Below are 13,288 nucleotides of genomic sequence, written 5' to 3' on the forward strand. Positions count from 1 at the left end.
AATGAATCTTGAATAAATTAGAAGTTTCAGCTCTCCCTGGTTAGAGAGCCAGGGCTGGTTTGATTGCCACGTTACTCCCACATGCTCAGCGAGTTGACCAGCTGTTGAGTTATGACCTGTGGTTGATGCTTATCAGCTATTTAACTGCCCAAGCAAGAGAATTCCTAATGAAAGGTCTCACTTTCTCTACTTTCTCTTTTTGCAGCAGCAAATCCCTTGCTTTGCTCTACTGCCCGATTCCACTGTAAAAATGGTCTTTGCATTGATAAAAGCTTTGTGTGCGACAGTCAAAATAACTGCCAAGACAACAGCGATGAAGAAAGCTGTGAAAGCCCTCAAGGTAGGCACAGGGGTTTTATTCTCTTCTGCAATATTATACCAACTCAACACAGAACAGGCTCAGCAGAAAATATTATTCTGTTGGCTTGCTCTATGTTGGCTAGCACTGCAGATAGTGAGGGTGAAATGTAGGGAGTGTGCACATGCATACATTGCATTCTCAGTGCTCAGAAGAGTGGTATCTTTTTCAGGTTAGTAAAAATACACATTGCAAGAAGTGCTTGTAACCTGTGCTCCAGTGCTCACTGAAGTTGCTGGGAATCCATTTAGTACTTCTGGGAGATGGATTGGACCCGGGGGGATTGATAGTAAAACCTGAGTTGGAAGTGAATCTGTCTGTTTACCAGATGAGTAAATTTTGTGTATGCTTAAAGCTTCAGATGTTCATTGCTCAGTTACCTTCTGAAAGATATGTTTAACTGCAGGACAGGTCTACAATGAAAGCATTTATTCTTACCCTTCTCTTGAAGACAGGGAAGACAATTTTTATTTGAAAATTTTTGTGTGTGGAGTCTTGGGAGAATCTCGAAACACAGTGACATTTTTATTCTTTTTAACCTATCATATAAGTCTACAGGTAGTGTTTCTCAGTTTTGTTTTCTGCAACTTAATGCCACAGTATTTTATAAAGCAAGAAGTATATATGATGACTTGAGGCTAGCAAATAGTGTGTATTGGGCATCTGTTGCTTAACATTTTAATGTCTGAGTTACTACCAAGAAGCCAGAGTAGAAAAAATATGGGAGATGGTGGATATTTTCAGGGGAGATGTGGTGTGCTTCAGCCTGTAGAAAGCAGGACAGATGAAGAGAGATAAAGCAGCATATGAAGGAAGTTGTAATTAGTGAAATTGAAGGACAGTTACTTTACTATCTACTTGTACTGATGAATTAGTCCTTTGTGGAAAATAAAATAATCCTGAGCTTAAGATGCTGATGAAAAATAATCCTGAGCTGATAAATATTCTTGACAACTCACAGAGGAAGAGGAAGAACACACAAAAGCAATGCTAACAAAACGGGTTTATAGCAGTGGTGTGTGACAGACTCTTCTGTGTCATACCTCTGCTTAACCTATGAGCTCTTTTCTTGGCTCCACATGTAAAGGTTGGAGGGGTCATCTTGCTAACTCTTCTGTGTGCTGAGCTACATCACAGCCTGGGAATGTGGTTGTGCTCGGAGCAGAGCCTTGGAGAGGGTCTGGCCTGCCCCTGCTCGGTCAGGACAAAAGGGCTGCCAAGGGCCTAGCACGTGCCCAGGGCTGGGCTGTCCTTCACTATGGCTCTGAGGCAGCCTAATCACATTAATGTGGGTGGTAAGGTTTCTTTTGCTTTCTCTCTTTTTTTTTTTTTATTTCGGCTTCTGAAGCTTAAGGCAGCAGTGCTATTCTCTTAGATTGGGATGACTGCTTCCTCTGCAGATTAATTGGCTGGATTGCCTCCAGGTTGTTTGTTGTCATGACAATCTGCTTTTGGAACTGGCTGTCAGGCTCAAGAGAAGAAAAGAGCTGTATTTCATGAAGTTGTTACTTTTGTCTTCATATTTGGTGCTTCTGGAAATGTTAGACTAGTAAGAGGGTAAGCAAAGTAATTCTTTCTGATTATATGTGTGAAAGAGGCCCAAACAAGGAAGAAGAAACTCTCTTCATTAGGACAAGAACAGCCATGGTTGTGGGCTAATTTAAAAAACAAATGGTCCAAGTAAGGGGTTGGGAATGAGGAGTTCCCAAAGTGAAATGCTGGTTGTGGGGAACCTGTGTAATTGGCTTTTCCCTTTGGCAGCTCAGAGCCTCCCTGAATGGCTGTTTCACCATCTGTAAGTGGACAATGTGTGGGTACCTGTCTTTCAAAGCTAGGATTAAAACAGTGTGATGTGTTCAACTTCCCATCTGAATATCAACGACAATTTCCTGTGGAGCTTGCAGCTATGGGTATGTCTGTCCTGGCTTGCAAACACAGCAACTACTTTGTGTTAATTGGGAATTAGTTGCTGCTGTGGACAGTCTTTAATTTCTCACAATTCTTTCTACAGCAGATCTAATTACTGTAATTACAATGTGTTCGTGTTCACACAGTACCCAGGTATCCTGGTCATTAACTAGAACTCAAGTGCTGTGGGAACTTAGGGACAGAGCAAGGCAAATCTGTAGGGTGTTAAAAAATGAAGATAGAGGGGTTTCTTCCCACTGGCTGTGTTATGTCAGATGTGGTAGCTTTAGTTCAGTGTAATTGAGTGTAATCTGACATATGAGATTGTCCTTGTGTGCTGTTTTTCTATCTGTAAATGTGTTGATTTAGAAGTCACTAAGCTTCTGAACCACTGCATGATAGTGTCGTTATCACCATTTAACAGATGGGAAAGAGAGGGCATAGATCAGCTAAAGGAAATGCTCCCAGAGTGCCATCCTGGCTGGTAGGAATAGAGCTTCAGCCGTGCTTGCCTGCTTCAGGGGCATGCCATTAGACTTAATCAATGTTTGCAAACTGTTTTGAGATACTATGACAACATGGGAAATAGAAGTGTGAATTATTAATTGCTACTTTGCCCTCCTTCTGCTCTTGGGTATACTGACAAGCTTTTTAAATTATCACCTCTCCCTGCTCTTCCATGAACTTCAAAGGCCTCCTTTTTCCTGCTGTCATTACTGCAAAGCTCCAGTAGTATATCAGTTTGGTTTGTGTCAGATACTTCTCCATGCATAAGGATCCTTTCAGTCAAGAAGGGTCACTCTGCAGATAGGGAAAACGGGAAAAATGTACTGAGCCAGCTTTGACATGGAACACTTCAAAATGTGCCATCCTCGATGAATAACAGCTTTGCTAGCATGCTGCAATTTGAGATGAACCTGAAAACGTGCATTTATAAAGATTAATTTTAGTCACAAATAAGAGCAGATTCATTTGACAGGAGGGAGGGCCCCATGATTTAGTTGTGAAAATTAGAAGAAGATCAAATTTTGGAGGTTGTTCCTGTCCTCCTTTCTCCTTAACACTTGTAACTGAGTGTTGTGTATTTTACAAAGGTTTGTATGTCATGAGGAAAGTGTCAGATTAAAAAGTGCCAATTTAGCAGCAAGTCAAAGAATTATTCTCTAATTTCTCACTGAAGTTATCTGTAGCTCTTGTCACTGCCATGATGAACTTCAGAGCAATTCTTTTAATCCCACTCCAGCTATACTTTGGTCATCTCAGTTTTCCAGAAAAAAGTGAAGTAGCATGGCAAAATATTTCCGTTAATCCGGAATGTGATGTATTCATCGAAGTATGTGCTTGAGTTTTGGGATTGGATGGAAGTAATTGTTTGGATTATCCACACCAATCAAATACATGAATTACTTAAGAACTGTGTTTTTTAGGGCTTTACTCCAGGTTTAACAAAACCAGCACCAATTAGAAATTTCTGCTCCTGTTCTGTGTTTTTTAATCTCAATTCAGAGGAAAGTTTCTCTCCCCCACACACTTTTCTCCTATGCCTCTGTTTAGCTGACAGTGTTCATCTTAATCATTCAGAGCATCTACTCTGGATGTACTCCTCAGGCCTATCTGTTGCTGGGGGGATTTCCTGCTCTGTGACAGGCATCCACTCAATTTGGAAGGAGTTACTCCTTTTCAGTATCTTCCAACAACCATATAAATTTGTTCAGCTCTAGGACTGTGTTTAATTTATTCTCTTAATTGGTTTGGGGTTTTTTTAATCTAAATGTGTCCTCACAGTTCTTCTTTTCCTCCATTTTGTACTTTTAGTTTAGAAGGCTTCAATGCTAACAAAAGCATACTGGATAGTTTAATTCAAACCCGTTTTTCTTTCACAGCCCTTATTTTTTCTCCATCTAAGTTGCTAAATACCTTTACTAGCTTTAACCCTGTTGCCTAGGAAAGGGAGTTTTATTGCTGCTAGTCTGTATTCACTCTGTCTGCTGCTGTAAAGAGAGGCTCTTGACTTCAGTTATATTCCTGAAATTCTAGCTCTGCAGTTGTTTGTAAACAGTACTGTTGTGGTCAGCTTATAAACCAAATGTTTTGCGAGTGTTCAGAAGTTAATTCTTGTTCTATTTCATAATGTCCACTGCTGTCCATGTGGATACCTCCTCCTTTTAATTTTTGTGTATCTTTTCCTTGAATTTGCATTATGATTTTTGTATACCCTTACAGTATTCTAAAACAGATTTAGAAGCATGTGTAGTTTTAGAAGTCTCTATTCTTTTCTCTGGGGCATTTATAAATTGCTTATATAAAACTTGTCAGCATAGTAAAAAGTAAAAAATCTGGCCCTGTGTCGAATAAGAGGAAAATCATTCAAAATGATGACTTCCTAAAATGAATCTTTAGGTGATAATATGAATTTTGTGATGATAATTTCTGTGGATTAAGTTATAGGCAAAGCTGAAAGTGGGCTGGCTGTAGAAGTAAGCACCAAGGCCATTGCTACTGTTTGCATGATTGAGTTGCAATGCAAAGTGGGTTTTAGAACTGACAGCTAAGTGGAACACATGTACTCTAAATTTCAATGAAATACCACAAAACCTAGTTTATCAAGCACAAATAGCTCCCAGAACATCCCACTCTGTATGGAGCTCGTAACCAGCCCTTTGCACATGATAAATTGAAATTCTGAAATTCCCAAATGATGTGGTATCACTTAGACATCCCAAGGCTTTGTAGTCTGATCCTGTCTGTATACAGGGTTTTATTGAGTCTATCTGACTCATTATTGTCTCAGTCTGTAAACTGAAGCACAATTTGCAATTATTGTGCATAATCTTAGCCCAGATTCAGCCTGCAGCAGGAATTTAATACTCAGAGGCAGACTGAATAGAAGCAGAAACACAAAGAAGGACACAAATAAAATGTCACTGAATGTTTTATTAAATGAAGGCTTTGCCTGACCGTATTTAGCTCTCTAATATCCTTCTTTTGCATTACTTACTATTGGAAATGGTTTAGTTAGCTGTGAATTTTTTCTTTCCTATGTTTCTCCATTCCCTGAATCCATGCTTCCTCTTCTTTCTCTTTTTTTCTCCTCAAAAGATTATTTATTGAGAGGGTTCTTGTCAAGGAAAAAATGTATCCATCTATTTGGGACTAACATGGGGTTTGACAGGTAGGGTGAGCTATGGGAGGCAGGTGTTCATGTGGGTGGTACTGACCTTTCAGGTTGACAGCATGTGGACTCTGTGGTCTGTGCTGCCTCCCATCATTGGGAGGCCATCATTGTTAAATGGACTGTTGATCACTTGATAAGAACAGCTGATAATAACCAGCCATTACTGTAGATGGGCCCACACTCATTCAGAAACATGGTATCTTCCGAGGGGGATTGAGAGAGGAACTCTTACTTCACTCTGCATGGAGGCTTTGGAATTAAAGCAGTTTAAAATAGATGTGGGGATCTCAGGAAGAGGTCCAGACAGCTGGTACAAGTGGATTTGAGTTGCTGTTCCTCTCAGCTCCCTGAGGTTGTGAGTATGATGAGGTTTAGTTGTAGAACAGGCAAATATAGATAAGGAATAGTCTCCTTGTAGACCAGCATGTTACTTCTACAGGCCTGTCATTTTGGCAGAGTAGTAAAAGACATGCTGCCAAAATGTTCTGCTGCTCCTGTTTGGAGCACAGATATTCTATTAAGAGCAACTGTGATGTGGCAATAGACAAGCAATGACTCCAAGTCCTCAAATGGACAACAAACTTACTTTAAAAGGTGTTTCTAGTTCTGGGAGGTGTCCAGACTCTTTACCTAATGTCTTGCTCAGCTCACCTTTGATGACTTCAAGCTCAGAGTTACCAGCGCATGATGACTTGACTACTGTAAAAACCAGTTTTACGATCTAGGTCAAGTCTTGGATGGGATGTGTCACCAGGAGTCACCATGTTTACCAACAGCTTTATCAGAGATAATAGGGAAGGAAAATAGGATCTGTCAACAATCACCTTGACCTGAAAGCGATTCCTTGAAAATAGTAAGGATGGAGAGCTACCATTGTGCCTCCAGCTTGTGTTGTTAATATGTTCTGTAGACAGATGTACTTCAAAATGCCTTACCTCAAGGCACAGCCTACTCCCATCATGGAAGTGCCTGTCTCAGTGCACTTTTATTGTAATACCATGATTTTTAATTTTGGTTGGTTGGTTTTTTTGTTGCTGGAACTGAAATTGCAGTTCTTAGGCTACTTACAAAAACAGGAGGTGCAGGGATACTTTTTTTTCATCAAGTGGCTGATGAGAAGACCTGGGAACTGAGTCTGAAAAGGCATGGGGTCTTCTCTCCTGTGCAGAGATGAAATGTGAGCTCTGAATGCTTGTGTCCTGATATTCTTACCTTCACTTTGTGGCATTTATGTCTAATTAAAAGTTCTTGAAAGAGGTGATGACATGGATATCCAGTTTCATTGCCTGGGCTTCAAAACTTCAAAAACAGGCTATAAAATGTTACCCTTGAGTAAGACAAGTGTGAAATAAAGGACATTCTTTTCCCCCATTGATCTTGAGGCTCATTAAATTATCTCTTGATCTCTCATTAGTAAAAATAAATTCCTGTGAAATACATTTTCCACAAGTTTGTAACATTATGTTGGTGTTTGAAATACACTGTATGTACTGGCATGTCATGCCATGCCCTGGCTGCTGAATTGCATTAACTTTTCATTATGTCAGTGTGATCTAATTGTGCAAAAGGCTCCTGTTACTGTAGTGTAGGTGCCAGACCCAAGTCTTTTTGCTGTCACTGGGGGAAATCCAAATAAAAGGCACAGATGTTAATCTTTGACTTGCTGTGAAACAAAATCAGTTCCAGGTAAGGTGACCAAGTGTATTTTCTATAGTTGCTGTAGAAAATGATTATAGCATTTGTATTTAAAATGAAACCTTCTGTTATTGCAGTTTCAGTACAGGGGCAACCTGTTTTTTGTTGGAAAATGGGAGTTGTCATAGCAAACATTTGTCATGGAAGAGCCTCCACAAAGGTTTCCAGGGTTAAGTACTGAAGAGACACTCTCACTAGCAGAGTGGGAGTTAGCTTGGCTGTGCCTTCTGTTTCATGTTCTAACCCTCATTCATCACTGGCCTGCCCAAGCCTGTAATTCTACTTTCAAGCCCAGCTGGGAGCCAGTCTGCATGGCTCTCCCACCAGGTCTGGCCCCATCAACCCTGCACTTTTAGTTAAACCTCACTGTTTAGCCTGATTACTGGCATTAATCGCTATTAGTAATAATGCTTTAGCCTAACTCTAGCTTTGAGACCTGTGTGCATTAACTAGGTCACCAAAAAGTGTGAGGTTAATTTATGCTTCAGTGCCTTTGTTAATCTTGGCCTGGCATTTTCGTGTCTGTAACCACTGGTTAGAAATGATTTCCCAGGGTGAACTATTGAGGGAGGTGGCTGCATTAAGCAGTTTGCACTGGGACTTGGGCAGAGAGCACCACTGTCCCTTTCTTACTTTTTAGGAGTTGGACTGTTTTTTTCTGCAGCACTAGAATTGGCAAGAAGACCAGTTTTGTTGTGTATACCTGTGTGTGGCAGAGGGGGGAAACAGATCTCAGCTAATTGAGTGTCTAACTTTTGGGTAGTTTTTTAATTTTGGGTTGGTTTTTTTCCACCTGCAGCTGCCAACAATAAAGTTGGAAGATGTGGCTCCTAAAATGTCAGGCTGCAACTCTGTCCCCAGCTGTAACTAGTTTTGCATGTGGTTAAAATCTGTATCTTTTCATTAGTTCAGTTATATCTGGGAATAATTTGTGGCATGTGAGCTCTGTCAGAGCTTGTATGTTTGTTCATAAGCAAAGCTAAAGCCACAAGCAGAGCCACCATGGCCAGATGTAAAAGGGTCTCCATTGAGATTGTGTAGCAGTTTAGTACATAGCCAATTATGTGATTGACCTAAGGCAGTATGTTTTCAGTGTAGACAGTCCCCTAGAGCAGGCTCTGCTGAGAAGTTTTACTGACATTTGCTCAACAACAAGGTCAGTGGCTCCAGGTAAATCAGATCCCTTTAGCTAGAAACTGTGCTGCTGCAATGCACTTGGTTTGTAGGGAGGAGAGCAGGTAGAAATGCAGAACTGTCCCCAGAAGTGCAAGTGATTCCATGAGTGCAGGACCTCAACAGGCCTTGGCAGGTTTTGTCTATTACTTTGAGAAATCCTTGTTTAGGGTGGTTCTTGCTTTTCTCTGAGTGGTAGCATAGCTGCAGTTTTATTCTGCCTTACAGAAAATATGATTTTATATCATCCCATAGGACAAATAAAGGTATGGAAAACTGAATTGTGAGGGATACCAAATCACTGAGGTGATATTAATGTTAAAGTGTATCTACCAGACCTTACTGATCTTCATGCCCACTCCTTCCATGTGCTGGTCCCACCCAGGTCAATGGAAGCATTAACTTCTGCAGCTGAAGGCATTTGTTTCTTTATTGTAGGTCACACTTAAGTTGCTATGCCAGTGTGCTGTATTCACTGTGGAGCACACACTGCTTGAGGATGGCTTTCAAGCCCCAGCCAGTTGCCTGCTGGGGTTCCAGAGAAAGGTATTTCATACTGCCTGATCTAAAACTAGCAAATGAAACGTGATGAGTAAGTGGATTATCATGAAAAAGGATGTTTCTTGCCAGGGTTTAGATTAAGCTGAGATTCATCCTCAGCCAAGCATTTCAGTACCTGTAAATGTGTGAAGGATGAGGCTGTCGAATTCTGGATTTTCCTTCTTTGCTGCTCTTGCATTCAAACTTGTGTCCCAGAGTCTGATCAGGCTTCCTAGCAAAGCTGGGAACTGCAGCGGATTTTCTTCTGCCTGCTGAAAATTGTGAAGTGATGAGAGACAGCACACCAGTATTTAGTGTTCATGCTGTTCCTTGAGCTTGGCAAAGTAACTCATGCCCCCATCTCACGTTACCAGATTTTTGGTGCTAATTTGCTGTAAAGCATTGTGTTAAAAAAATCCATATTTATGAGGGATATTAAAACATAAAGTAATTATATGGGTTTCAATTACATAAACATCAACATGCAATGCAAATTAGAAACTGAATAATTAATTTTCTGTTTATTTTTGATATAGAGTCTATGCAAACAGTAAAACCTGGAGAATGAGCAGGGGGAGAAGTGTGAAGGGTATGGTGCCATAAGGTGCTTTTAGCATCTCTTTCAGTTCAGATGTCAAAACAGGTATGGGCTGTTAAGGGAGGTCACAACCTGGTGAGTGGAAGCACTGGGTTCAGAACTCCTGTTGATATGTGTGCCCTATTGTAGGGACACAGTTTGTGGTAGTTGGGGTGGGGCTGCAGCCGAGCCTCATCCCCAATGGGCCAAGCTGTGAAAAGCAGGTATCAGCATTGACAGCAGTGAGCCATGGAGTGCCCAGGTGCATTGACCAAGCACCAAAGGGAACAGAGGGCACACAGGTGCACTGCATGGACATGAGGGGTATAAAAGGCTGGGCTAAATAACAAGAGGAGGAGATGCTTGCAGCCTTCTGAAGTGAGGTGATGTTACTCTGTATAGGCAGATGTCTGAAGCCTGATGTGGTAGGGTGTTATTCTGTATGGGTTGAAGCTTTCTGAAATTGTCTAGTGATACTCTGTGTACTGTGGCTGTCTCAACTGTGACATATGCTGTGACACCCTATCATTAAAAAATGCTTCCATTAACTGGAAGCAGGGACACTTGGGAGTGCCTGTTCTCGTGTCCTGCCACAGAAGTGGCAGCAGCTGGAGCTGTCTGATGCTCTCTGCTACTGGTGTGGTAAATAACCTTGGGTAGTTTGGGTTGTATGCCTCTCCTCTCTTTTGCATCAGAAAAATACCAAACTGTTAACTTTTAAATGGTGTGTAAAATATTAAGTCATTTGAAGAAAATAAATTATTAATAATTTCTGAGTATTGTCAGTCAGCTGCAGTACACCAGCCAGTCATTGTTCAGTCTGGTCGTTGGTGCTGAAGTACATCCTCTGAGGCTCCAGAGCAGAGGCTTTCAAAGCTTCTAACAGCATTAATGCACTGCAGTAAATGTAATTATTATCGAGTTCTTAAGTGGACATAATTTTGAGGATCTGGTGTTTCTGTTAAGGGGTAGGAAATGTGTTACCTGGGAATTAAAAACTAACTTCTTCTATTTGTTTGAGTGGTTTTTTGTAGATTGTCGTTTCCCTCTGCCTCCTTCATGCTGAATAGTGAGAAAACACCAGCCTTGATTTAGTGATGGCTGTCAGGAAAACACTTTAAAACTTTTTGAGCTGTTTTTTCCATGGTGAATGGTGTTAATGGTTCTCTACAGAAGACTGCAGCACAAGTTCTAGACCTCAGAGGTTTTCTGAACTAAAACTTGAACTGTTCTGTCAGTCAGCTTCGAAGTCCATGGTGGCTGGAGCCCGGCTGACTGGTTTGTGAGGATGTGGTTTGGAGTTAGTTTGAGGGAAAGGGAACAGTATGTGCAATTAAAATGGAATCTTTGCAAGGTATTTTGTGCTGATACTTGTAAGAATCAATAGTTGTGGGAATACTGCAAGGGAATATTGTATGGGTCCTTACAGTAAGTCACCATCAAATTTAATTTTTTTTTATTTCATAGTTTAGAATTAGAAAATAATAAGTATGTGACTTCAGGAATGCAGTGCTGTGAGGGAAGTTGTGTCCTTGCTTAGAAACTGGTCAACTGTGATAAACCACAAAAAGGGGAATGAGAAGACATATGATCCATTCAGAACTGAACAAATTCCAGGTTGATTTTCTTTGTTGGTTTTACTTGCTATTAAAGCAGAATTTTTCTGACCAGATTGGGACAGGTTGTGTTTGGGATAGGTTCAATACAGAGGTTCTTCAGAGATGGGCTCAGACAGCAGGGAGGCTACAGCAGGAATGAGAGGTTGGAAGCAGCTGTTGTGATAAAAGATGAGGTCTGGTGGCAGAGAGCAGAGCTTACTGTGAAAGTAGTACTGCATAGCTTTACATCACAGATAGAGGCTTAAGCCATGCTCCTCCTTTTTTTTTTTTTCTTAATTGTATTTTATGAAAGGGTCAGTTGGCCACGGTCTTGTCAATTGCTATTGTGTGGGAGGCAGTTCCTATAATTAAGACTGAGGTGGTAGTAACGTGCTGTTCATATGCACACACCATCAGTTTTGTGATGAATTAGCTGCCAGGGTTTACAATCTTGAGCCCAAATTCTTTTTTTCATTGAATTCGCAGCACGTGTGATTGAATCACTGAGTGTTTGTGGAAGCCACTGCTGGCCTCTCCCTTGTTTTCCAGACTACCTTTTGCACCTCTTGATATGTAAATCCCAGTTGATGGTTAGTTGGCAGCCATATGAGATCAGGTTCTAGCCATGACTGATAATTGCAAGAAAATATTCAGGGAGTGCCTTCCTGGTCAAGGTAGATGTAATTCAAGATTCTCTATGTGAAGGAGTGCTGGCTGGAAGTGCCTGAGGAAACGTGCAGACCAGACGTGGTGCTGTGAGCCCACATTTTGGAGACAGATCCCAGCAGATGCCTCTGCAAGCTGTATGGCCTGTCTGAGGTGGAAACCAAGCACCTGGAAAACCACTGTGCAATGAGTTAACCTTTGAATAATGCATTTCCCAGCAAGGTACCTGAATGCTTTTGGCTTGTGTCTCTCTTATCTGTACATCAGCAATATGGTCAATCTTTCCAGAAAGCCTGGTGTAAATACAGAGTAGAGGAAACATACTGAACCTGTTTCTCCTGTTTCTGTGCTCTTTCATTCATCATTTCACCTTCACCATATTCTCTACTTTCTTTTGTTGGAAAAACTCTTCGAGTAAAGAAATTAAGTCACACTTGTGCTGCTTTCCCACCCCCACCCTGCTTTTTTTAAAATTGCCTTCTTTCCTGTAAGACATCAGGGGCTTTTCCTCACTTGTGTCTGTTTGTTTGCTTTGGTTTCTTTCCCTCTTCAGATTTTGCATCTTGCTTTTTTGTCACATGTTTGTTTTTGCCTTTTCTGAATGTGTTAGACAAGGGGAACGCCACACTAAAAGCCATATCCAGATTTCACTCTACTAGCGCTAGTTAAAACATCACAAAGTTTTGTTGCCTTGTTCAGGTAAATCTCTCCTACACAATCATTGTTCTCATTTTTTGGTGTCACCTTGGAGGGACAGGAGATCATCTAGGCTTAAAACATAAACAAATATAAGAAAACCCTCAAAACCCACAGGCAGGAGCAATCACATATCTCCCTGAGAAGACTGGGTATAAGTTCTTTTCTCTTCCATCTCTGGACCACATCTCTTCTCTCCAACGAGATTGCCAGACAGTGGCCCTCTACAAGAACATTGCCAATTGGCAGTATTCATAGCAGTTGTCTGTTTCTTTCAGCAGAGGTTCAGTGGTGTCTGCAGTTCACAATCAGGTGAGAAAAGGAGTCAGTTTCTGTTCTGGTTGTGCTATAGCTGTTAAAACAGGAATTTCCTTTCTGCCTTTTTTACCATATTATTTGTACTGCTTGTATTTTATGGCCATGATTTATAGCATATGTCACGAGTTTCTCTGATGCTGCTAGCAGTTCCTTGCCTGTGGTTTGCTAGGTGGGGGCAGTGTCCTGATGCTTTTGACATGAGGTGTGTTTGTTGGCTGCAGTACCTTCCCTTTGGACACTGGAACCAAACCCTTGCAGTGGAAGGAGGTGGTGGGGGGAATGTCTTGAAAGAAGTTACTGCGTTAAACATCTGCTAGAGGAGGAAGTTTCCACAAGAACTGGGTTAATAGTCTGCTTCTGCAGTGTAAGCTGGGGGCAAGCCTTTGGCCAAACCCAGCCATGTGCAGCACACAGCAGCAAATGTGGCTTTGCAGAAATTGGGGTAGCAGGGCAGGAACTGTTGCCTGCTCATACATTAATAGGGAGGAGGAGGAGGAGGAAGCCTTTGCAGCTGGGTTGAGCGTAGGCTGCTGCCAGCAGTTGTCCAGAAGCATTCCTCACTGCTGTGAGATCTGTGAGTGATG

At 41.4% G+C, this 13,288-nt stretch overlaps 1 protein-coding gene across 2 annotated transcripts in view; it reads left to right on the forward strand.

Annotated features, from left to right (window-relative positions):
• Positions 1-13,288, forward strand: part of LDLRAD3 (low density lipoprotein receptor class A domain containing 3) — a 107,616-nt gene that overhangs the window by 56,217 nt on the left and 38,111 nt on the right. For both annotated transcript variants that reach the window (XM_059849252.1, XM_059849253.1), the window contains exon 4: positions 206-340. In XM_059849252.1, coding sequence (XP_059705235.1) covers positions 206-340 — 135 coding nt within the window. The remainder of the gene's footprint in view (positions 1-205; positions 341-13,288) is intronic.

The sequence above is a fragment of the Haemorhous mexicanus genome, chromosome 6, assembly GCF_027477595.1.
Source record: "Haemorhous mexicanus isolate bHaeMex1 chromosome 6, bHaeMex1.pri, whole genome shotgun sequence".
In the NCBI taxonomy this organism is placed as follows: Eukaryota; Metazoa; Chordata; class Aves; order Passeriformes; family Fringillidae; genus Haemorhous; species Haemorhous mexicanus.